Genomic DNA, 26,888 nt, shown 5'->3' on the forward strand with positions numbered 1-26,888 from the left:
GCTACTGTCATAACATGCATTTGTTATGCTATATCATTTACAGTAAGAGCATCAATTTTGTGTGCAATAAAACATGTTTTCTAACCAGTAGGAACACTGACTTGGGTGAAAATTATCAATCCATTACAAGGTGAAGCAACAGCTTTCACAGAAGTGATTGTAATCTGATTTGAATAAAAACTTTACTGAAGTGTTATTAACTTGCTGATTGCTGTAATACTTCATTTAGCAAAAGTTCATCATTCTAAAAGTTATAAACATTTATTACGCACAAAATAAAATTCTCTTATTCATCTTGGCTTTATCTGTAAATCACAATTCATGAATCAATTCTTCTATTATTTCATGGGGAAATAGTATATGTAAATACTCAAAGAGACAGACCCATTGCTAAATTTGTAATTTCCAAAAGTTTTGTCCATTTGGCACTTTCATTCATTAATTCTCATACTACTTAAAAGATGGTTGAAAAGTATGTCTGTTAAAAATAATTAAGATCCTAAAGTAACTGAAAAGAATTGGAGATAATTAAAAGCACACTAATGACTCTCTTCCCTATAGGAGTCTCAGATGTAACTGGAAGTACCAAAAATGATTAGGAATACATAGTAGTTAGTTTCAAAATAAAGGTTCAGACATAAAGGGTATTAAAATCTTTATGGAATGAACTTATAAACTGACCAATTATTCCACCATACAACTTCCATTATTTCATCATGTAAATAAGCCTCTTAACAGTTAGCTACACAAAAGAGCTTCTGTGGATTAGAAAGGTTGAGTTTACCAAATTTTATACAAATTCAGTTGATTAAAAATTTGGCAAACATTTTTTGAGGTAACCAATTACCTTTAAACATTCTACCTTTCTTATTACTTTGAAATCAAATAATCTCATTTTCCCAAAAAGTTGACCAATAATACTGCCTTGTGAAAATAATGTTACATTTGCATTCTATCAATAAACAAAAGAACATAATACATAAGTTACGTTGTATTAAGAAGAAACCCTAATAAACTATTTGCAGCCTTCTTCACCAATAAAACACTGGATAGAGAAATGAAGACAGCACATGTTCAAACTGTTCATATAAATACCTTCTTTGCCATATTATGTAAGAAAACATTGGCGATGCCCATCACAGTGAGACTTAAAAATTACTCCCATGAAATTGTGCTTATCAGTTAAACTCATCACCAACAAAGTGACATGACTATGAGGAGTCAATACCTCATTGATAACAAAAATATGCATAAAATTACCCTTCTAGTTGTACAAAGTAATTATTACAGAGACTTTCACCTCATGTAAACAATTAAACTCAGCTGAGCATTTGTAGAAAGATGTGATAGAAACCCATTTAGCTTTCAACATGATGCAAGTAGACCATTTTTACATTAGCATATAATAACATAAATTATGACACTTCAGTTTCTTAGTCTTTATATGGGAGGTAACCGACAGCTAAGGTCATTTGCCCCATTAGGAAAAGATGGGAAAGGAAGGGTGGGGAGAAACCTGGCATCGGCATTAGTCTACTCTTGGCAAAAGGTGCCAAGGGGCCTGCAGTTTAATGTCCCATCCGAATGGCGTTGTGGTCACTCAAAAGTGCTCTCTACAGGGCACCTCAAGTGGGGATCGTAATACCACTGAAAAATATTTGTTGTCTCCAGGATTTGAACCCAGGCCCTCTCGGTGGGATGACACTTCACGACACCATTTCAGTATATCCATCCAGTGACAACAGAAAAACATAAGCCAAAAGATTAACATATTTAGAATGAGCTGAAAACGGGAAAAGCAGGATTTTTTGTTATTTCACCACGAAAGACACATTTTGCACTGGAATTAATCTTGCTTTGGAGAGCCCTTGGATAAAGATGTTCCTCAAGGTAAACAAAATAAAATTGCCATTTGCTGAACAATTTTTGATCAAATTCCTCTTTATAAAAGAAGACAATGAGAAGAATTACATCCAAACAAAAGTACATTATTTATCTTTCAATATTCTAAGTACTCTAATCCTTGCAAATGCATACATGCTATAATAAACTCAATTTTTAAGATGGATAGTATGATCAACCCAAAGCATAATATGGGTTTTCTTAAAATGCTACAGAATAATCATTGAAGTGATAATATATATTTTATAGTTACTTTATGATTTTTTAAACAAAATAAAAAAATATTAGATTATCTCCAATGACTATGGAGAGATTGAAGAAAATAAGAATAAAACTTAAATGGCAGTACTTGCATTTTCAGATGTTCCTTCACCAAATAATACACATAAAAATCTAGAAAACACTTAATAGAAAATCAGAAAACTGCTCCTTTGCTATGGATGAACTAAAATGAGGCATGGTAGACAAATCCCACTTATCCTCCATGAAATTAATGTGCATGTTCCTCAAATTTAGACAAGGCAAAATTCAAATTTATGTCTTGATGAATGTAAAAGTTCACACATAATAATTCAGGCAGCTGACAACTTGCTATGCGCAGTAGTTACATACTTGTGTTCATAGCAATCTCCATCTATTCTGAGCAATTTGTACAGCTGTGCACTTTTGGGATGTATACACTCACGGTATTTATGCATCCCAGAGAAGAAGTACACATTTTACTTTTGAGAGGATATGAAAAAATTTTAGCAGTGAACAATGAGATGGGTTATCAAATATCTACCCTGTTTACTTGTGTAACAAGTGCCCCTGCATAACCCCAATTTTTGAGCTGGTTTAAGAGAGAATTAATTTGGGCAGAATTTTTTTAGTTGCCATATCCCACTTCTCCAAAACATAGCTTAAGCATTTAACCCTTTTTATTTGATACAATGCCTTGAAGGACTTCTTCTAGCACTAATTCATGCACCACTTTATAAGGCAGATTTAAGTACTTGTGCCAAGAACAAACAATTTTACTGCCTAAGAAGAGTAACTTGGCTTATTTTTATGCATCGAGAATGACTTTTATCCATTCAGTTATGCACCAGTGTGTAGTTTGACATGTCGGTGCCACCACATTTTCTACTCCATAGGTCCAGCATACCTTTCAAAACCATTACCAACCCTCCTTTGGGGAAGAATCAGATCCTTAAAGGGAGGTTATTACCCTTCAACACCTGACTTTTTGCTGCCATGATTCTGAATTTTATAAAAGAACATTTTTCTACACAAATGGCATTTTAAATATGCATCAGAGACAAGTATGTACAAGGCATATTTCATCAATATTTTTACAATTGGTAATTTAGAAGTTACAAAGCTTATCCCCTTACAAACTCAAGGCTACCCAGACATTAAATGGCATAAGGGCCTCTCTGTTGAATTTTTTACAAGATTCTGAACCTCAGATTCATTATCAAAATCCACTATTGACAGCATATTTTTCTCTCACCACCAAATTACAACTATTTTTTTCTGAATTGTGCACCTCATTTAGATCCTGCATGCACAAAACACCAGGGATAACTAGGGAGTAACTTACATTCCCCTTGTACTTTCAGCACCAATGCTCATCATTGTACATGAAACACAAATATATAAATGTAGGACATAAAACAAGATTGAGGATTACAACATAAATCCAACGGTTGAGTCACTATGTATACCATTACACAGACAAATCAGTTTTCTCAAGACTTTAATTGACCTGTGTACTATGGAGGAATTCCATTCAAAGCATTAAAAACAAAACACCATGAGGAAATTTAATAAAAATCACAAGATAACAAATGATGACATACCTACAATGGCTCATCATTAGCTTTGACATAACACTGGGAAGATGACTAATAATCAGTGAGTTAGCTTCAATTTCATCGGAACACACTAATGATATTCAATATAGGAAAAAAATCCTAAATATATTCTTCCAATTTGGAATTCTATTCATAATATCTATTTTTCTAGAGATTATATAAAAATTCATCTAATATAACATTTTTAGAATTTGGTTCATTTGGAGATTTCACATTATGAAATCTAAATATAATAATAAAATGGTGTTACATTACAAACTTACACAACCCTATAATAGAACTTAGTTTTTTTACAAAAGCAATGATGACACTTTGCATCATTGAAAAATGGTGACATTTGGTGCTCATCCATGATTTATACTATGAGCAATGTAATTCTGATGGCATTTGGTGTTCATTCATGATTTATACTTGAATAAATGATCACTATCACAGGATTTAACTTGACATGAAGGATATTTCTCTTTAACATTTGCTTTTTTATGAGAAAAATTAAATAAAAAACTTAATTATCTGGAAATTTTAGTTCCAAAATAAAAACTATTTTAAATGACAGATTAACGAAAAATTAATCCTCCTCTAACATATTTGACCATTTGTAAGCACGGCATTAGTGCATAACTGAATTAAAATTTTATTGACTTTTTAGAAGCCCTAACAGAAAACAAAACAATTATTTCTTAAAAAGAAATTAAAACCTTATCAGTAAAACAAAACAATTCTTTCTTAAAAAGAAATCCAAGCCTTATCAGAGAAACACAACAACTATTTCTTTAAAAAATGAATCTCAATAATGAGAGACAGTCATTTCCTTCAGTCACCCATTATATTCATTCATTCCCCACACAAATACTAGCATTCTCTCAATAAAATAAACTTAAGGAACAGTTACTTATTGCTGAAAACAGTAAAGATCATGATTAACTTATCTGTCCCTTTCTAAACTTGTATTCATCATTCATTTTCTCTTTACATCTTAATAAATACTGATTTAAGGTGCTACTTCATCTCACTTATGGAAAACCAATTTATAGTCTGCCCTTTCCTGCTACTCCAACCTGACCGAGGTATGGATGCAGCCCACCTCGTGCTTTTTTGAGACCTTTGGAAGTTGTATCATTGTGGCAAGGGGCTGCATTCCCACGTGACTGGGCCGTGCTGCCTTTGGTGCGAAGATGCAATGGGATGGCTCCCTCTCTCACAGTCATCAACTGAGTATCTGTCACCTCACAGTCAATTTGCATCATTGTTATATGATCTGCAGAAGAGCCTACTGTGCCTGAGACAAAAAATTTTTATAAATTACTCCAGGACTCAGTAATATTTACCATCAGAAAAATTAATCACCGGGAAAATAGCAATGCTGAGTAAGCAACATTAAAGTAATCAGTCATAGCTCTGAGCCAAGGGTCATATGCAAATGATCAATCAATCTCTATAGTAATGAGAGGTACAGTAGTGTGTTGATTATCCTCAGTAATGAAGGGGAAGACACCAGTGGATAATGACATTGTGAACCACTTTATAAAATGTCCTAAATGATTCCATTAAATTACAGATTGGCGAATCTAGACTTAATAAACAGTAATTTAAAATGCGTACAGAATTTTCTGGGTTGAATAAATTGAGTGGAGGCTAGCAAAATATCAAGAATCACAAAAATGGATGCCTAGAATAATTCACTGTGGTATCACAATGCAGTGTGGCCACATAATGTGGCATTTAGAGATTCATTGATTGAGTTGATCAGCAGGCTTTCTCTGGGTGAAAAGAAAAAGCACGTCTTATTCATGGCAATGACTCTGAGAAATATTTAAGTCAAAGACCCTTTCCAGTATAATTCCTCTAGTCAATGTAATTATGGTATCAGAATTCTCAAAAGATGAGAGATTTAACACTCCTGAGATTACGAGATTCAAGACAAAATGTTAAATAAAATTAACCATGTCATTATTTTCACATATGCATTACTTTAGCATATAAGCTGAATGTATTTCTAATTGATTTGGCTTTGTTATTATAGTCTACATATATTTTTGAAACTTAACTATTTAGTCAAATTGAACTAACTATTAAGTCAAAGATTTGAAAAGTAATTGCAGTTTGAGTTTCCTTAACTTTTTTCATGGCTTCTCATTTTGTTCAGTGAGATCAGAATTCTCATTACACTCTGAAATTGTTGCATTGAAATGTATATTAGCGGATGACTTCATTAAAGTTACTGTTGTGGCATCTCTCGCAGTTTCTTTGGAATTTACATAATAATCCAAAATTTGACATTTACATCAAATATTACTCATTTGCACTCTAAACTTACAAAAAATGCATATACCTACCATTAGGCATTACAGCAGGAAGAAGGAGAGTCATCTTTGGTCTGGGGGGTTGATGAGAAGAATTTAGTAATGGTGCACTGGCTGGAAGGAGAAGATTATCTCCAGAAAATGAGACCACATAGAATCGATCTTCTCGGCGACCAATTGCCTCCAGCAAAGCTGAAAACTCGTACTTTGTCCCCCTATGATCGTCTCCGCTACCTCTTGGACCATATACAGCTACCTCTCGCCCTTGAACAAGGGATGAATCACCTCGCAGAGGCCAGTGATGTAACCTACGGACAAAATTTGCACCAATTTATATGAATTTTAAATATGAGAATGTATATTACTCTGAAATTACATAAATATTTAACATACACAGTTAAACCTGCCTCAATGAACTCCTCCTTTAGTGACCATGTTTTTCTGAACATATTTCTCATGCAATCAAAGAGATTTTACCTTCAGCAGACAGCTTCTTCAGAGATAATAGTCTCCTAATTTTTAGCTAATAGCCACTAAGTTTATGGCCATATCCAGCTACATTTAAAGAATTGAAATACTTTTTTCAAAAACAGAAATGCTTATCACATAATCCGACAAAAAGAGACCAAATGACTCGTTTGTTGTTTTGCTGAATTAACTGAATCAAAAGTTAGCCTAACTTATGCTGGTTCTCAGGCTTTCAGAGTAGCTTGATGTATGGAGCTGCTTTACTTTCTGTTCTTGTTGATTTTTCTTAAAATCAAAAATTTTTCCTTCACTCCACTGGCATCTTCTGGTCAGGAATGATCCATAAAATTTGACTGGAAGATGTAAGCATTAAGTCTGGAGGAAATCTTGTCACCATAAAACAAAGGACAGCAGGGGAAAACCCAAATTGAAGCTGCTTTATAACCTCACTTATATTTAACGTGGCTGGTCATGAACTAAATTCTGTGGTGGACTGGTAGAGAGCCATGGGTGGCCACCTAACACATAGGAAACAGCTATTTGCCCACCTGAAGTGGCCATCCACACAGAAAGTGATTCTATGGAGTAAATAAAAGCTAAAACCTCATGTAAGGACCAGCATAATATTTTCTTTAAAGTAAAGTAAGTCATTACATATAGAAAACTATAGATACTAGGGTATTATCTGTAGATCAATGCCAACTGCTTCCAGGAATTCTCTGAAACCCAGTCAGCCAACTACCAAAATTGCAATTGCAATCTCTAAAAGGATTTACAAGCAGTGTGTAATTATTTTAGAATATCTGACTAAGTAAAACATACATGTGAGACACATGACACTTCCCTTTGCATCCTTTATCAGAGAGTGAGCCAAAACATTTTATTCCAGCATGAATAGTACAATATATGAAGCCAGGAGGAAAGTGACACTGTGTTTGAAGAAAGACACAAAGATGAACCTGGAGGGTTGAAAGAGAATTGGAGTCGGGAAATCAAGTTTTATAATGCGGAGAAACAAAAATAAGAATCAGAAAATGAAAGAGAAGAGAAAGATAAATACTGGGAAAGTGAATCCAAATGGTTTAAGTACATTTATGCTACAGATTAACAGGCTGATGATACAAAAGAGGGTTTCTCATACAGCAAGGGACCTGTATATGAAAAAATTAGCTACTATATAACATTTACTCAATGTAGAATCCCAGAAATTCGTCATCACCATCATCATTTCCACAGTTATTTTAACTGGAGTTGTGACTTTCCTCATACTAAATGTCATCTTCACTTCCATCTAGCATATTGCTAATTTCAAATTTTTCAAAAGACATTATGATAGCCTCACTTATAGCTTTTTTCATCCAATTACAAAAACTCGAAATCGATGGATGTTTAATTCTACCCATGAAGGTGACATCATTAGTTAGTCCCATATAATCTTTCTTTCGTATTCAAGATGCAGTTTGTGAACTAATGTAGATCTGGTACAAATGCATGGATCATTTCTATGAATGAATCTCTCATATCATGAGGTTGTCCCAGAAAAATCAGCAATTCACATACCTAGTGCACATGAATGTAAAGATGTTTTTTAATTATCTGCATTCACAAAATCTACCCTCTTCTATTATCTTCTCAGCCAGAGTTGGGCCAAAATGTCTTTCAGCTGCCCTGTTTCCATGTTCTGAAGGATAATTCATGACTTCACGTATAAAATGCAATATGGTAACATAGTCTTCTCCCTTTAGATTCCATGAGGTTTTTCTAATTTTAACTTTTAATGAAACTTAATTTCTGCGCGTAAAAGCAGACATGCATGCTAAATAAAAACAGACATAATATACACTGAGCAACACTATCATACTACTTGTGGTTCAGTGCCTGTAGACTCCCAAGTTTACCACAAGAAATACAATATTTAAGCAGTGGGGCAAAATTCCCATTTGCCCAATTTGTGTAATTTTTGCAGCAACACTACATGGGAGATGTAACTAAACATTACATTATACATAATTACGATTACTTAGGGAATGTTTTACGATGTATTCTCAAGGAAATATTAAATCTTTATCACTTACTAATGCCTCAAAACAATGATATTAATGACAATTGTAATAAAAGCACCCATTTTCTATGTCTGATACAGGTAAAAAATGCTCGACAGTATTTTTCTGGTGAATCACCTTCTCTTAGAGGTCGAAGTTATACCCGCGTTCCCTTAGCTAGGAAATACGATATGTCTTTTTGAATTGGAAGTCAGTTATGTGTGAATATAGTTTTGATCACCCAAGATTGCAACATACTGCATTACCACTGGTTCAGGCCTGCGCTACCATGTGGACTGATGAGGATATGCAAATGGGGTATCATGCCTTGAACAATTATTCAAGAGGATATAATAGTGAAATGTGTCTATAAATGCAGCAATTTTGAATGGACAGGGCTATAGCAATGATATCCCTAATTTTCAAGAGTTTTTTTCTAAGGATGCTGCGCTATATGCTAATTATGACATAAGATAATTTCCTGCAATTCCATATTACCTACATTTACTTTTAAAATACACTCACTTACTTTCCTTGAAATTTGCCATTTCTCGTAACACTCATGGGTTGAAAGAGTTTTTCTTTCCATTTGAGGCTCGAAGAGAGGCAGTCATTATGGGTGTGCATAATGCATACAGGACTCTAATTTTCAATTGGTGGTCCAGATGATTACTAATCACATCAATAAATAACTGCAGAAATTTAACCATCTATTCATGAGTTGCAATGCATTCTATTCCTTGATGATATATTTTTTTAGGATTAATATACTATACTCTATCAATATATAAGAACCTTCATTACATTAGGTTACATTAACTGTTATAATTTTTCTCTAAGGGTGATGGACTGTATTATGCTTTTCCTGATAATATGTATTATATGACAGAAAAAGAAAATGATACAAAATTTTACTCTCCAATAATCCCTCCATTAGTGAACGCACATCCTGGTTGAATCCTAGATGACATCTTTAATTACTGTGAACAGCCTCTATGATCATCATTACAATGAGAGCTTACTTTGATCCCTTCTTCTTAATTCTGTTGTTGACCAATGCCTGCACAGTGGGCAAAGGAGAAGGAAGGTCACTTAAACCTGATGACACTTGGGAAGGCTTCTTCTGAGATGCGAGTGGTGGGGGATAGGTGGGAATTCCCCAAGAACGAGGTTTTCTCTCCTTAAGCAAGGAAGCACTCTTCTCTGATGCAGAAATGTTTGCTCCCATCCATGCTTCCACACCAAACCACCCACGCAGTTCACTGTCCAACCTGTGATCGAAAAAATATGTGAAGAGGGTTAAGTGATTGTGAAGTAAAATTCATTGGTTAGTAGCTATTATCTCAGTGAATACCTAGTATTTTGAAAATAATTATTTTGAAAAACACCATTGTCCCAGTACCTAAGTTCCAATACTTTCACTGCCATGAGTCCCCTGTAACCCTCTGCATATTGAGCCGCTAAGGAGGCAGCTCCCATTATTATAGTCTCATTGCCAGGGAATCAACAACTAGTAATCATAACAACAATGAAGAATAAACATTCAATAAACCTTGATCATGTTTCCATTCTAAGTGAAATGAAAACTAAATGCACAATCTTTTCATTTGATATTGAATATTCTTTTTTAAAATAATACGTACGTATTTTCCCACTCAAAATAGAGATACATCTCATGCAATGTAAGATATTGTAGCTTGTTCAGCATCAGAAAAATTTATAGCCGCAAAGCCTATTCTTCACCTGTTAGACTAATTCTAAATGGATGATTTCTAGCATAGTAATGTGCACTGGAGAAAGGAGGACATAAATTACTATACCTTATGGATTCAGTCACATTAATAGGCAGTGGACATGTGAGATGAGGAATGGATGAGTTGCCATTGCTGAATCCAGTACTTGCTGCATCCTCATCCTCTTCTTCTGAATCAATTGGTGGAATTGAAGGATGACCTCTCCCCAATGACCATAACAATGTACGACCAGAGGAATATGTTGCTGGGACAATAGCAGCCCCAGGTGCAGGATGAGGCCTACCAATGTTGATAGGGCTCAAAGGAACATTGCCACCGCCACTTCTTAAAGGATTCGCCATCTGGTTACTTTGAAGAAGGCCTCTGCAAAATATAACAAAAACAACAATGGCAAATAACTCATCATTTAACTGTAGCATGATAGGAAAAATTCAGGACTTTAGGATAAACTTTATCCAATGCATATGCTAGAATAGCAGGTATAAAAAACTTGAAAAAGGAAATTGTATTGAATTATTTGTGAATTATTCACGACCCTCCATCTTTTACTTAAGCTACACCAGATAATAATGGTCTAACTAAAAAGAGAAAAGAATGATCTCCACAAAAATATTTTCAACAGTAATAATAATGGGTTTTAATGTTTTTGGCATTCTCCTGTGCAGTATTTAATTGTCATTTTTCTTCAAGACAAAAACATAACTTTGAAATTTCCCATTATTAACAATGCAAATAAAATAATATGACCTCTATTTACTGAACAATATTCATACAGATTCATGTTTATACAGAATAACTATGGATTTATACCATTGTAGGAAGCTTGGATGACAATCGCAGGGTTAACCTTCAACATATTAAGAGTGAAACCCTTGATCTGGTGGAAAAACTGAGAAAATTACATAAATGCTGTGAGAAGCTTAAAATATCAATAAGACGCGGCTCATGAAAACTATTCACTCCAGAATTTCGTCAATCATTCATGTAACTTCTTTATTAAAGGTAAGAAATCTATAAGTCAATCTAGTCCAAAATTAGAGACTCTTTTGGAAATATAAGCATGTTGTGTCAATGTCAGTGGAAAATATTTCATAGTTGAAGTCCATCTAATTTAATATCATGGAATATTCTTGAGCTGACCTACATGGCTGCGAGGTAATAATCTTTCTTCCCAATTTGAAGGCCATGGGTTCTAACTCAATTGAAATTTTCCCCTACAGTGTTTTTTTTCTTAGTTTGCAAGTAATGTACACCAAATGTATAAGTCTACTTTTTGCTGAAAGCGAAGACATCTCACGGGATAAGTGAAATAAGATATATGCATGATATGAATTCATAATACTCACCCAAAAGGCCAAACATTGAGTGACACGATAAAGAGCACGGCAAAAAAGGCAGTGATTTTCTTGGTGTTAGATGACAAGAGTTGTGCACTTGAGCCAAAAGTATTTAATGAAGAATTTGGTGATAGAGGAGGACTTGAATTTAGCCACAAACTCTTTGTTTCTGAAGGTACCGGACTAATGCTGACTCCAAGTTCAACTAGATGTCCTCTCAAAGCTTGATTCTCCTAAAATAATAACATTATAATTTCAAATAAATTGGTTTAAATTTAGATTAAACATCTATCATTTTATGATAACAAATTATTCACATCCCTAGCATGCATTTTAACATATAAACCTAAAATATAAAAGAGAAATATTAACTATGTATAGCCAATCATTCAATGTATCTACTGCCTTCATGTGGTTCCTCAGATAAAGAATAGGATAAATCTTTGAATATAGGCATTCAGAGACATTACTATTTAGTAAAAATAATCTTTCATGAAACACCGCATATAATATTCATATTACAATAATTTAAGTACACAAATATTTTTACAAGGTGTTGTGCAAAAAATTATTTTTACTAAGGAATAGTTTCCTAACACTTTTTCCATTGCCTTGTTTAGATAAATGTAGAACCTGGATGATGAATCAGAAGCCATTCTGCCAAAAGATGAAAACTGCATTTCTGATAATTACCTGTATATAATTGAAGACTGAAATATTTTAGCAGCAAGAAAACATGGAAAGAAGGGAGCTGGGAATGACAAAATTTAAAGTAAAATTAAACAAGGGACTCTAATACTATGATTCTGAAAGTGAAGTTTTTTCTGCAAATGGTAAATATCATCCAAAATTTTATTTAAGTTTTTCCTCCGACTTTTTATCATACACAGTCTTGCATTTGGGCATATTATTAGCATTTCCTATCCATTAAGGGGAGTACAAGTATTTCTAAATTATTTAAAGCCAAACTTAACTAGTAAAACCACTAATATTTTCAGCCTCTCATGCTTGGACTAATGACTTACACACACCTGTACTTACAAAATTCATAGACTGGTTAATTTTTGTTTGTTCAGATTTTATATTTCTGGCAAATTACCTAACCCATATTGTTCTCATTACCTGAATTTTACATTAAGTTAAATAAACATAGGGGTAAGTTAATAATTAGAAAATTCTTTGTGTAACTATCTATGCTCAGGTCAACTTATACCCTGAGGTTTGACAATTATTAGCCTTCAGTTTTATAATATGCAATGAATATCTATTCTTTAGGAGTGAATGCTTTAAGTTTGTATCTTTGGCATCTAAAAAAAATGATTTATCAATTCTATTACTATTCTGAAAGAAATACAGGTAAAACTAATGAGATAAAAGCAATAACAAGTGATTATGGCAGATTATTTTCCATGTAAATGTGTATACCCTTCCAGTTAATAATGGTAGGAGGGAGGATCCAATGGAATCATGAAACTCTTAATCCCATTGGTTGGTATAACACCAAAGCTGATGCATGTGGCAGCATGAAAGTAAACACAAACTAGCCCAAAGGTTGAACCTTTGCAGGAGCCTAGTGACCTAATATTGCCTATCTTCCCTTCACCCCATACAGGGAGACTGCTAGTAACTAACTCCACACTGTATTGCTTCGAGCAAAGTCAACCGGAGTGTACAGTGATGAACAAGACAACAGTTTATAAATACTGTTAGTGCTGTGATTTGAAAACCATTGACATTGACATGGTCAACCCATGCACCAACTGGAACCAATAAATTAAAGAAAAATAATTGTGTTTTATGGTCATTAAAAGACCTTATCGGTATATCAACAAAAATACTCATTTTCATGGCTGTTCAGTAAGGCAAAATGAAATCACGCCATAAAATAGACACTATTGTTTGTACACATCTAATACAATAAGTCTATACAATAGTCATTTTAACTGAAACATTATTATGAAAATTTCTAAGGACACACCTTCCTAAAAAACTCCAATACCATCATCATGTCTTTTCTGAACATTTTGTGGTTCCTCTAACAAATTCATAAACTTAAGATATTTAAATTACATACAGAAAAACTTAAACAAAAATTATCACCATTGAACAAACAGAAATACAATACTTATCAACAGAAAGTTGGTCTATGACATGACATCAACATTGTTACCTGGAAACAATGGCTTTTTTAAGGAGGGAGGTTAGTGATTGTTCGCTTGGGAGAGAAATGAGAAGGCAAATGGAAAGGGAAGAAACAAAGTAAGGTAGCAATTTCTGCTGAGCATTATTTGGTTCCTTCCCTTCCCATATAATGCCACCTCTTCCTTTTCCCTCCCCCTCCAAATAACCACTAACCTTCCCCTAGATGGCTTGGAGAAAACTATATATGCTTGCACATATCAACATTATGCACCTGATGATGACAAAATAATAGCAAAACCTAGGTCAGCATAAATCTTCATCAGCAGTGGAAAAGTGCATTATTACTTGCAACAAATCAATCATGCATGCCTCAAAAACATCCTGCCTCATTGGGCATATTTGAGGCAATCCTTTATGATGTGGTATACTTTCTAACAATTCAATTCAATGGTCTTAGATATAGAAACTACCCTTTGCCTCTAATGGAGAAATTCTACAGTTATGGTCATTGGATTTTCAACTACCTTACTATACATAATTAATTCTAATCCAAACTCAATTAGGTACTAATCTAATCTGAGAATAAAACTTACAGCTCTTAAAAGGTCATTTTCTATTCTAAGGGATGACAACTGCTCCTCAAGTGTTGAAACATACTCCTTTTTCTTCTTACGTGAAAGACAAGCAGACTCCCGATTTTTTATCATCCTCTGCTGCCTCTTTATGGCCTTTATGTGCTACCAGAGGAGGAAAAAGAAAATGAAAATTTGGAGTACATAAACAACAGTTTTTCACATTTGCATTTCATTATCATGATCTTATTTATATCATCCCTTACAGTGCACAAATATGCTGATGATATGCTAAATAATAAGCAGTGGATTTAAAAAATGATTTAATTACAACACTAATGGCCTGAAGTGCTATGGAGGGTTTCAAAATATTGCATGGCAGGATCCTTTCCAAACAAATCTCATGTGTGGAGGAAATGGTCAAAGATGCATGGGAAGAACTGGAGAAAAGAATGGAAGTCGGATTCATAAAATCATTTAGGTTTGCAGACGGTCAAGCTTTATTTCGTCAGCCAAACAAGGGGTTGCAAGCATTGCTTGGTGCATTGGAAAGTCAGTGCAATAGTTATGGGATGGGAAATAAACTAATTAAAACAAAGGTTATGTGGTTTATGAGATAGAGTTCATTAACTGGAACAGTTTACCATGGAAGTGTTTCGGGACAAAATTTTCAAAGTAGCAGGGACTTAAGGAGAACAATTGTACTAGGCAAAGAGGCTTTTACAAGGAGGAGAGAGTTAATGAAAGGGGCGTTGAGTAAAGATGTTAAGAAAAGACTCATCAAAACTTTGATATGGAGCATGGTTTTGTATGGTGCTAAAAAACTTGGTATTGAAGTAAGGTGATAGGCATAGGTTGGAAGCTTTTGAAGTGCTGGAGTGGAGAAGGATGGAGAAGGTAAAATGGAAAGAGAAAAATACAAAGGAGGAAGTAGCAGTTTTGGTGTGGGAGGAGAGGGAATTGCTGGGAGAAATCCAAAGTAGGCAGGAAGGATGAATGCCAAGCATTTTGATTTGTACTGGGATATTGAAGGCAGAGCTGGGAGGATAGTATGTTAGGCAAACAAAGAAAGGGTAGGTACAGGTTATGCATGTTGGACAGAATGAAGGCAAAAAAGAAGTATGCAGAATTGAGGAAGGGTCTATTATAGTGCCGAATGTCAGTTTTGTTATTAAGAGTGCAAGGAAATTTATCGATTTACAGTTGTATAGTCTGTGTCTATCTATAACCTAACTTAAATGGTAAAATATCAATAATATTAATACATCATTTATTCAGCCATGGCTATGGCTCTTTTCTAAATGGAAAAAATTGTACTCTATTCATACCATCTTCTAATTAGAAAATTAGAGTGTAGTTCCTTTAAGAAATTGAGCTCTAACTGATGTATGTAATTTGAACAAAACTAATTCAAGAGCTGACAAATAATTTACACATGACCCAGTCAACATTGACTATTGGTACATACTCATGTACAGAATGAGCAACATTTGACCTCTATAGTTTGCATCCACCCCAACCCTGTTAGAAGAAATTTCAGACATGAAGGATGATGGCAGGAACATATGATGCAATATTTCTGTACTGATATACTATGCTTTATATCAATGAAATTATCATCATCCCAATATTTGCTGATAATAAGGACAACTTCAGCAATGGAATGCAGCACAACCCCAGTTATTGGTAGAGTTTATGACAGATGATTGGGGTGCTATGTGGCGATCAATTTGAGCGCAATATGCCATCCCCAAGATGAGACATTAACTGTGGAACTCTAGATGACTTTCATCAAGGTGATTACTGCTGACAATGAGTTTCTTTCCACACTTCCCCCATTCTCTGATAATCCTATCTCTCCCAAATTACCATATGTATACAATTTTGCACAGGACCTCCACCGTTGGTTGCCTCTCCTAATAGCTACAACTCACTACTAATATTTATGACTATCATTCTTCAGTGAGCATCATTTTTTGATCTCAATTAATTTTGAATATCACATCATTTGACCAGTCTCTGATCACAAGCATAAGAATAAGTATACTTGTAGTAAGGATTCATAGAAATATTCTACAATGATATTTGAATGTATGATCTGATCCCATGACTCACAAATACATCATTTCTTTCAAAATTCGTGCATTGAAAAGATATGTGTACATTACAAAGGCATTAAATAACTGATATTTTGAAAAAAGCCCCCCTATCCCCAATAATCAAAACTTCTTTCTGTAATTCAAAAAGTAACCCTGGAGTGTTATCAGATATATTACAAAGAGATAAAGAATTCAATTTACTAATTCGCTAAACCGTAGTTAACTAGACCCATTACAACTTCAACACAGTTATTCAATATGAAACCAACATCAATTGGCTGATTTTTATTGAAAAATGTACCGGGCTGTATTTGGTGTGTTTTATTAAATTGAACCATCTTTCACAAATAGTGTGCTACTATCTAGTGAAATGTGAACAGACAACTAAATATAGCCGAGAAAATTTCAGTAATACAGAATGCAGTCAAAGATATTACACCCACATGATTTAATTAAAAGTCTGCTAATTTATATTCCAAGAGATTTAATAGCTTAAGGAGTAGGCATGTTTAATCAAAAATTTAAAATTAATAATAATTTGGTTATTTTAAAGCCTGAACAAACCACCATAGCATGAAATCTAATGTTATCAACAAAAATATTTAACCTCCAAATCTGTCCTACTGCTCCCAAGTTGGCAGGTTATTGCAGGTGCTGCAGGTGTAACAACAGACGTGGGCTTCTCAACGACAGGTGTTGAACCAACATGAGTGACTAATGTAACGGGAGCCCTGTTTCCATTATTCCTGCTCTTCTTTATTTGGCAGGTCAATGCTTCAAATTCTTTTGCACTCAATAAAATGGCTTGTGGAGAAGCTTTTGTCTCAGCACCTGGTTATTACAATTTTAAAATTATTTCTCTCAAAACAAAGCATCAACAAAATTTCAACTATATCCATATAGATTAACTTTTTCACAAAATAAGTGAAATCCATTTTCAACTAAATGAAAATTACAACTCAATGTTCACCATTTAAACTCACTAAATATATATAGATAATGCACTCAGACAAATGATTTAAACTCATTTCAAATTACCTGGAGTAAAGTGTTACATTTTTTCATTATTACAAGCCACAACGAAACCTAGCAAGAATCTTGATTTTTTTCTTAGAAACTGTTAAATCCCTGAAAGACTTTTATCCTTCAAAGACAATCAATATGCAAAGGCATCACCAGTCATCTCTTTCCAAGATTTGGCTTGCTACTATCAAGAACTTGATAACTTAAGTGCATTATTACCAATTAATGCTAGGAGGTAAGTGAATCTGTGAAGTTTATGGACGCATTGCCTTGCTGTATCAAGCAGGCAGTTTTCCATCCAGCTTAGGGATCAGCTAATACGGGGGTAATATTTTGGTGGGTAATTATACATAATAGGTTGAGATTCATGTCAATGAACTAAGTATTGAGCAGGAAGTAGTATAAATTATATCATTTTCCATTAAGTTATATTTTTATCCAGTTCATCACCAAATGTGTTATATATTATAAAATAAATACATTATATATTTTCACACAAGCACATACATATTCATTTGCTTGCATGCATACTCATAAATATACACACATACATAAAATATTATTTTGACTGGAAATCACAAAATGAAAACGTATACATGACATGCCAGTAAAGAAACAGAAAATACGTACACAAACATCATTAATATTTCTCCATTGAACATAAACATCTATTTAATTAAAAACTAACCTTCTGTTTCAGGTGAAGCACCAGTTACTTGCATTGGAGAGCAAGAGGGTTTGGGTCGTATGATTTTCACACCTTTGGGTGCACGAGGAGCAATGGCTTGAGGGACTATAACAGGCTGGGAGGCAGAAATAATAGTTGTGGGTAGAAGAGTGCCAACACTAGTCCCCACAATGGTACACGATTGAATGTTTGCCATTGATGGACACTTGTCTCCATCTCTGGGTGGTGATGATGGAGGACTTTCCAAAACAACCTATAAGAGTGATTGGGCAAGAGTGGAATTGTTTCAGTACATGCACATATGGTGTTACTGATGTGTTAACTTTACAGAAAATTGAAAATGGAGAACATTATTGAATTTAATTGATTTTTACTGAGGAAGTACTCACTGATTAACTGGTTAAAAATATCAAAACATTATTTCTTACCCCCATAATCCTACTGCCTATACCTGTGGTCAGCAAACTGCGGCTTGTGAGCTACACATGGCTCTTTACTCCCTTGAGCGTGGCTCTTTCTTCCACAAAATACGTGTGAGCATAGTTGTGTTTAAGTGTCTTTATCTTTAGGTAAGTGTTCTGAAGTGACTTAGTGAGAAAACACACTCAGAAAGATAATATATCCCCGCATATCATCAAGAAGTATCTTTGCATCATGTTCTACTATGTATTTTTGGCGAGTGCATGTCTCCACAGGAAAGACTTGTCATTAAAGAGAGACTGGTAGTTAAAATCCACAACCTTGAGGTTAGAATTTCCACCTGCCTCAGTCCAAAGTGCTTTGCCTCCCCCCAAAAGTTTTCTCCACAACTTTACTTTTAGTACTCTGCAACCCACTGGTAGGGTGTGTGGCAGGGGATGATTACACACCAGACTAATTTTGACCCTAAATAATTTTCCCCCAGTGTAGTCGGGCAGCGCGGTACTGATCCCTTAATGTTCGTGGGAAAAATGACATCTTAACTCTATCTGCTCTAACCTTAATCTCTCTAATTGACATGATCTCTCCTACTGTGGTATGATGAGGCTAATAACACATTTTCAACATCACTGCTAAAGTGTCATCCTTACAATTTATGCCAGACATTTCATCTTTAATTTAACCTCAGCTCCAGGAGTGATTCCCAGCCTAGCTCCTCTAATAATTTTGATAAGCTACTCTGTTTATGATAACAATGTTTTAAAAATGTAGCTTCTCTACATTGAACATGATCCAATTCAGCAAACAATCCAACTTAAAGAGAGTCCCATACACTAGCACCATATTCTAAATGAGACCTAACCGTCAAAAGATAATATTTCTCTTTAATCTTTTCATCACATTTCCCCAATACTCATAAAATAAATGCTAATTTTTGTTAGCTTGTTCCTTGTCATTCTCCGTGTATGTTTCAACCAGGGGAGATCGTGAGTGTTACACCTGATTATTAAATCAAGTCCACACTATCCATCTCAGTTTTCCTGATGCAGTAGTCATTTGTGGGAATTTCTCTTTTTCCAAAAAGTCATCACTACATACTTTTTTAAGTTTAATTCTAACTGACAAGTATTGAACCGGCATTGTATAGTATTAAGGTCATCAGCTAAAGCTGCTTTATTCCAAGGATTATGGATATCTGTGTAAACCACTGCATCGGTTACTCCTTGCCCCAGTTTTTAAATATAGGTTTTACATTAGCCATTTTCCAATCACTGGGAACCTTGTGATCTACCAGCAATTTCTTAAATATGATTTCTCGATAGGGTGCAACTTCTAATGCTAGTTCCTTAAATATTGGAGCAAGTATTTTATCGAACCAGGAGGATTTATTAGGCTTCATATTTTTCAGCAAACATTCTATTCCAATATATGAGAATAACCAAATTGAGTAGCTTCAGGCACGATGAGGTGAAAGTCTAACATAATGAATAACTGATTGTAGCATTTTTCCACTTTTTTCAAGTGGAAAAGTGCTATAATAATTTATTCATAATGAGAATTACATTTTGGATATCATTTGGTGGGCACAAATTGGTACTCTCTCAGAGACATTGGTGAAGATACTTTACATGAAGGCATTTAATAAGTTGGCTTTTCCAAACTTCTGCTTACTAATTCACATTCATGGTTTTTGAGTGAATTAACCACAGACATTTCTTTGAATCTCTCACATGTAGGACCCAAATGTTTTTGGATCCTCTTTCAAATTTTCAGCTCATCTTTTCCTTCCCTTAATGCTTTCCGAATTTTCTTCTTGACAACAAATTGTAGAGCTCAAAATTTGAATATCTTTGGGCTGATATAGAAATATTGGAGACAAATAAATGCAAACTTAGTTCACAGAACAAGTGGTCTGATTTAAAAGACCTGGAGAAGGCAGGCGTTGATTTTTAACACCTGGAATAAAATTCCTGACTCATATAATCAGCTGAAAAAACAAATGTTTGCCGTTCTGTTCGCTATTCTGGTCTACATATTCGTGCGAACAATGATTTTCTAGCATGAACCTTATCCAGAGTAAATTGAGTGGTCATCTTATTGATTAGAACCTGGAATTGTGCCTAAAATTATACACAAAAATATACCAACATGACTTAAACAAACTTTCCAAAGAAATTCAAGGCCAATTTTCACATTACTGTTAGTCAATCATTCACATGATTTAATTTTATGAATACCTTACAATTTAATTTTATCAACAAATAATATAGTTATATAGTAAGATCAATTTTTATTCAATGAACGTAGAATTTAAACTTTAAGTTAAGGTAATTAAGTTAAATTTAGGGAGCATTGTGAAGTGAAAGAATATGTAGGGTCGAGGATTGAGAAAGGTATGCAGAGAGGATGAACGAAAGGAGATAGATGAAACAAGTATAAGTACCCTAATTAAGTTAATAACAATGTACCTACCAACATAGTTTAAAAACAAACAAGGTTTGAAAAATTTGGCTCTTAGAAGAAATTTCAATCTTACTGTTAATATTTGGCTCTTTTGACAGGCGAGTTTGCTGGCCACTGGTCTTAACTAACTAACACCTATTTGGGAGTTAAACCTGAGTAGGATGTTTTTTTATAAAAAATACTTGGAAGAGGTGACGAGCAACTCAAGTTGTCTTTGACAGTCTCTCTCTTCTTAGAGGATACACACCTTAAACTCCACTTTTCCATCACTACTATCAGGGGAGTTTCCCACTTCTGAAAGTGATGAGAGTGACGAAATAGAGGAAGGAGGTGAGGGTGGCTCTGTCTTGATTTCATCTTTGATGACATATTCTGAAAAGGGAAAATATTAATGCTACTGAACCTTGTATAATGAAAATGCAAAAAGAAAATGAGAAAAATAGCAAAATAATTTTGTCACAACAAGGAAATCTCTTCGTCTTAGCCCTCAGAATGTACATATATAGCATACATTTTCTCTTTATTTCTCTGAGTCCACATTATACATTATCTCTGTGCTTAAGGTATAGAAAATTTCTTCACAAAAATGATTGTAATTATATTATGATATGCTTACCTAAAGCACGATGAAAGCCATGAAACAGTCCCAAAACTATGGCAGTTAAAGAAAATTATTTTTGCCATTACCATAAAATGTTAATTACCTTTTTGACCCAGACATATTTGATGGTAGTACGAGGGTCATCCGGAAAGTAGTACCCGTTTGTGCCGCATGATGTGCTGACGACGCGAGTAGCCGCTGGACGAGGTCAGATAGCTTCAGTGGCTTGTCTGCCTTCTCTGAGCCAAGTTGCGTGACGCTAGCATTGCCTGTGTTGTTTCTGTGATTGTTTACAATGTTTAAAAAAATTGAGAACGCCGCCAGTTGTGAAGTGAGGGCAGTGATTAAATTCCTCAATGCAAGAAACGTTCGCCCATGTGATATTCATCGCCAATTAAAGGAGGTGTATGGAGACAATGTAATGGACGAGTCGTCTGTTCGGCGGTGGTGTCGCAACTTCAACATGGGGAGGGGGAACACACACGACGATGAGCGTTCGGGGAGACCGTCTGTCATTACAGACCAACTGGTGAGCTCAGTTGACGAATTCGTGAGGAACGATCGGCGCGTCACAATTGATGACATCTGTGAGCATTTTCCCAATGTTTCTCGAACAATTGTTCATGAAATTGTTAAACACCATCTGCATTATGCAAAAATTTGTGCAAGATGGGTCCCTCGCGTATCTCAATGAGCTGGCGGCGAAGGACTATGCAGCAGTACAGAAACTTGTCACACGTTATGACAAACGCCTTAATTTGCTTGGAGATTATGTTGAGAAGTAGTTTAAAGTATCCTCTTTCAAATAAAATTTTTTATGTTTGTTAATATTTACTTTTGTGGCTTTATTTCACGAACGGGTACTACTTTCCGGATGACCCTCGTATTAAGAAGAAATTGCGTTTGGTAGCATACAATTGAAGGCATATGAGTTTCCCATTGATACATACATGGGAATCCACATTCCAAAGTTTAAGAATTCATTTGAACACCTTCCCCTTTTATGGTTCTGATTCACCCAGCGGCATAAAAAGAGAAATGATTATCTCGAATAAAAAATATCAGCCACCATATAATTTTTTTTTCGAAAAGCCAAACAACCCAGTAAACTGGTATCACATTCCTTGACCAGAAAGGGCACACTATTTTTCGTGAAAGGTCCCCAATGGGAGAAAAAATTTTGAAATTGTGGAATGTCAGATGAGCAATGCCGCAGTGATTGCATGTCCACACACGTACTATGTACATATGATTCTGGCCTTTTATTTCAGACTTTTTTAAAAATTCCAATCTAATACTCCATTGATGACTTCTGCTAATATTTCCATACCATCAGGACCAATAGATCTAATAAATTATGCTGCTAAACTTTGCATTACATAGTAATTTATTATGCTCTTAATTACTTTTCTTGCTTCTTATGGTCAAAACATTTGATAATAATACAGTGGAGCCTCAAACAACAGCCATAATTCTTTCTTTTAAGAGAAACACTTGTTTAGAGAAACAAATTTTCTTATTGTTAATTAAATTAATTTAAACAAAATTTTCCATTATTCAATTATTGAAAACTAAAATAATGCAATCCATGCAAAAAAAAATAAATTATGTCAAAGGTTCATTCAAAGAAAATTATATGTCCACCGTTCAGGGTTGGGGATCATCATCATATTTTATTCTACAGCAGAATGAACCAACATAGAATGTGAACTTGATTTGTAAAAAATCGAAATAATTAGTTCATTATTTATTATGCATTCCTAATTCCCTTTTAATAGTAAGCTGTCTGGAGACATTTGCTTTCCCCAACACTTCAAAACTTTGTGCAAATGTGATTCAGCTTTCTCATTAAATAAATTCATTGCATGCATAGCCATTGCCTTATTAGGGTTATATTTCATATGTATGGTACAATGCAACAGTTTCCCTTGCTTTCCCATGACCTCAATATCACATTTAGCCTGCTATTATGAACACAGCACTTCTTGAAGGCCCATTGAGTTCCTGATTGTTAAACAAGCAGAGGTTTAATTTTAAAATTACTACTTGCATTGGCCCACAATAGCAGTGTCAGATGGCCTTTCATTGGTCTGTGGCCGGGAAATGCATTCTCCTCTGCAATTATGTGTATATATCTTGTTTATTTCAGCAACTTCTTCCATAAGAGACACATCTCATCACAATTATAAACCTGTTGTGGCAGGTGACCCTCTGATTCTACGAGTTTGTTGAAGTCACCGATGAAGTTCTCTGCTTCTTTTGAGTTGCAGCTCGCTGCTTCATTGTGCCTCACAATGCTGTGGATACTGGTTCTTTTCTTTAACTTCTCGAACCACTCATGGCTTCCCTTAAATACTTCTTCGGCCATTGATGCTCCTGACATGATCTTAATAAGGCCAGAGAAAGTCACATTCACCTTCTCACCAATGATATTCTCGTTAATTGTGTCAGATTGCGATTGCTTTTTGTTCATCCATATGAAAAGCAACCTTTCAACATCATTGAGAATACATAACCATTGTGTGGATATTCTTGCAACTCCCTTTGAAGCTATCTGCTTAATTTTGTCCTCGTTCTTGAGGATAGTGAAAATTGCTGATATGGACCAATTGTATGCGTATCCTAGATCAGCCAAGCTTACACCTTGTTAACATATTTTAATGATTTTATTGTTCATTTTTACAGTTATGCTTATTCCCTTATTCTCCTCGCAACTTTTTCTTTGGGGACAGTTTTACAACTATGCACAAAATATTACTAAATTTTGCCCAAAAAATTCACATATAACACATCTGAACACAAGGTTGAGAAATTGTGTTATCACTAGTGACACTAAAATGCTAGCAGAACAAGTGGTAAACAAAAACTGAAGTAACCAGTGAGCTATCAATCCGGGAATTCCCCTCACCTCGTCACTTGTGAAAAGATACTCTCAATACACACATTTTCAGGCAAAATATTTTTGCTCATTATGCGAATTTACTCACTATTTGAGGTTCCACAGTACTTGAAAACTAACCTTTTATGCTGAGGCTGCTTTAGTGTCCAGGTTCACATAGCAACCCCAACTTTGAGTTTTACTTTTTTAATAGTTTTGATTCTGCGCTGTAAATTTTACTTCATTTTATATTTAGGTGGTTATGATATAGCTTATGAAGAAGGTATGAAAGTACGGAATGCAGGAAAAATGAAGGCATAGTGAGCATAACAAGTAAAATATTTGAATTGGAGGATGATTTTGTACATCTTGGAAGAACTTCTGCATACGAAGGTAGGACAGCTGAAGTGACTGAGTTTTGCAAGGGACAGAAAAAATTAGTTGTAAATGTATTAGCATGTAAAGTATATTTTAGAAATAAATGCTGGTAGTCATGTGTAAATGCAGGTAGAAAGTTTTTTGATAATATTTTGAGTACATTAATAAAAAAATTAATATTGTGTAAGGTATCAAATAAATAAATAAATATATATATATATATATATATATATATATATATATATATATATATATATATATATATGTACATATATATACATATATATATATATACATATATATATACATATATATATATATACATATATATATACATATATATATATACATACATATATATATATATATATATATATATATATATGTATATTGAAATGTAATGAAATAATTGACTTTGTAATTCCACACACTTTATTTAAAAACACACGACCCAGGTTTCGACGTTGAACGTCATCATCAGGTGGTCCTCATAGAAGCACGCTGGCTATATATACCTTCTGATCATAGGAGGGGGGGGTTGGTCAGAGAGGGAGGTCGGAGGGGTAAAAAGGTTACAATGTAGCTGGGAAGAAAAGAGAATTACATTTTTGATTTAGAAGAGTGGTAGGTCTAGGAGTGGGGAGTGGGAGGGATACAAAATTTCGTTGGCAAGATCATCTTTCCAACGGACACATTTCAAAATTTCTAACTGCTCCAAAGCATCGAGCCTTTGACCTTTTTCTTCAAAATGAATAATTTTTGTCACAAAGTCACTTTTGTGATCACTTTCGATGAGGTGTTTTGCAAAGAGGGATGTTATGTTCTTATTTTTTACACATGTTTGGTGTTCTTTAATCCTTTCTTTAAATTTCCGTCCTGTTTGTCCAATATACTTTGTGCTACAATCCGAGCACTTTAACTCATACACTCCACTCCTCTCGTTTTCGGGGACTTTGTCTTTAGTGTGAGAGATCAGGTTCTTAAGGCATGAACGACTGTAAAAGGCACATTTAATTTTTTCTTTAGGTAAACTTTTAATTACTTTTTGAGAAATAGTCCCAAGATATAGTATTCTCCGCCATTTGGCAGTGGGATCTTTTACATGTTCGGGGTTGTAAATGTGGCTTAAGGCTATTTTTGTAAGTTTATTCCGGTAAAGTTTATTTATTAGATCTTCTGAATACCCATTGTTTACTGCTAACGTTTTAATTACATTAAGTTCCTTATTTACATTGAATTTTGACATAGGGATAGCGGTCAAACGGTGGATCATTGCATGAAATGCCGAAAGCTTTTGGGTGAAGCAATGCCTTGCTCTTTTCTTCCCAGCTACATTGTAACCTTTTTACCCCTCCGACCTCCCTCTCTGACCAACCCCCCCCTCCTATGATCAGAAGGTATATATAGCCAGCGTGCTTCTATGAGGACCACCTGATGATGACGTTCAACGTCGAAACCTGGGTCGTGTGTTTTTAAATAAAGTGTGTGGAATTACAAAGTCAATTATTTCATTACATTTCAATATGTTATGCAAATTCCACAAAGTTACGCCTGAGACAACAAATATATATATATGTATATATATAAAAGTGTACTCTTTATTGTACAAGGCTAAATTTGGGTCACCAGGATAAGCATATATTTTTAATAAATGCAGCAAGTACAGGATACTATAAGAGTATTTATGCTAAAAAAAGGGGTAAGGCAAGGAATGGGAGGCCCACGAATGAGTGATAGAAGAGTAAATGATTTTAGAGAAAGAATTAGACCAAGGAAATACTAGACCATGTGGCCAAAGAGACTCTCAAGACAAGGAACATTAAAGTCTCAGGTACGAAAAAGAATATTGTACATGCAACAGTGTATGACATCTAGGAGGTGAAAGAAAAATTCAAGGTTAAAGGAAGGAAGAAATTAGAGAAAGAGAGTAATTTTTCTAAAATAATTCACATGGAGTTT

At 34.5% G+C, this 26,888-nt stretch overlaps 1 protein-coding gene across 1 annotated transcript in view; it reads right to left on the bottom strand.

Moving 5' to 3' along the window:
* Window positions 1-673: 673 nt before the first annotated feature.
* Atf6 (bZIP_ATF6 domain-containing protein ATf6) overlaps window positions 674-26,888 on the bottom strand; it is a 28,275-nt gene continuing 2,060 nt past the window's right edge. The window contains exons 4-12 of the mRNA XM_071591283.1: window positions 21,320-21,444; window positions 18,190-18,442; window positions 17,086-17,309; window positions 14,401-14,544; window positions 11,675-11,898; window positions 10,395-10,691; window positions 9,597-9,845; window positions 6,098-6,372; window positions 674-5,040 (exon numbers count right to left, since the gene is read on the bottom strand). Coding sequence (XP_071447384.1) covers window positions 4,790-5,040; window positions 6,098-6,372; window positions 9,597-9,845; window positions 10,395-10,691; window positions 11,675-11,898; window positions 14,401-14,544; window positions 17,086-17,309; window positions 18,190-18,442; window positions 21,320-21,444 — 2,042 coding nt within the window. The 3' untranslated portion in view covers window positions 674-4,789. The remainder of the gene's footprint in view (window positions 5,041-6,097; window positions 6,373-9,596; window positions 9,846-10,394; window positions 10,692-11,674; window positions 11,899-14,400; window positions 14,545-17,085; window positions 17,310-18,189; window positions 18,443-21,319; window positions 21,445-26,888) is intronic.

This window comes from Hetaerina americana, unplaced genomic scaffold, assembly GCF_022747635.1.
Source record: "Hetaerina americana unplaced genomic scaffold, ioHetAmer1.1.p SCAF_1, whole genome shotgun sequence".
NCBI classification, from domain to species: Eukaryota; Metazoa; Arthropoda; class Insecta; order Odonata; family Calopterygidae; genus Hetaerina; species Hetaerina americana.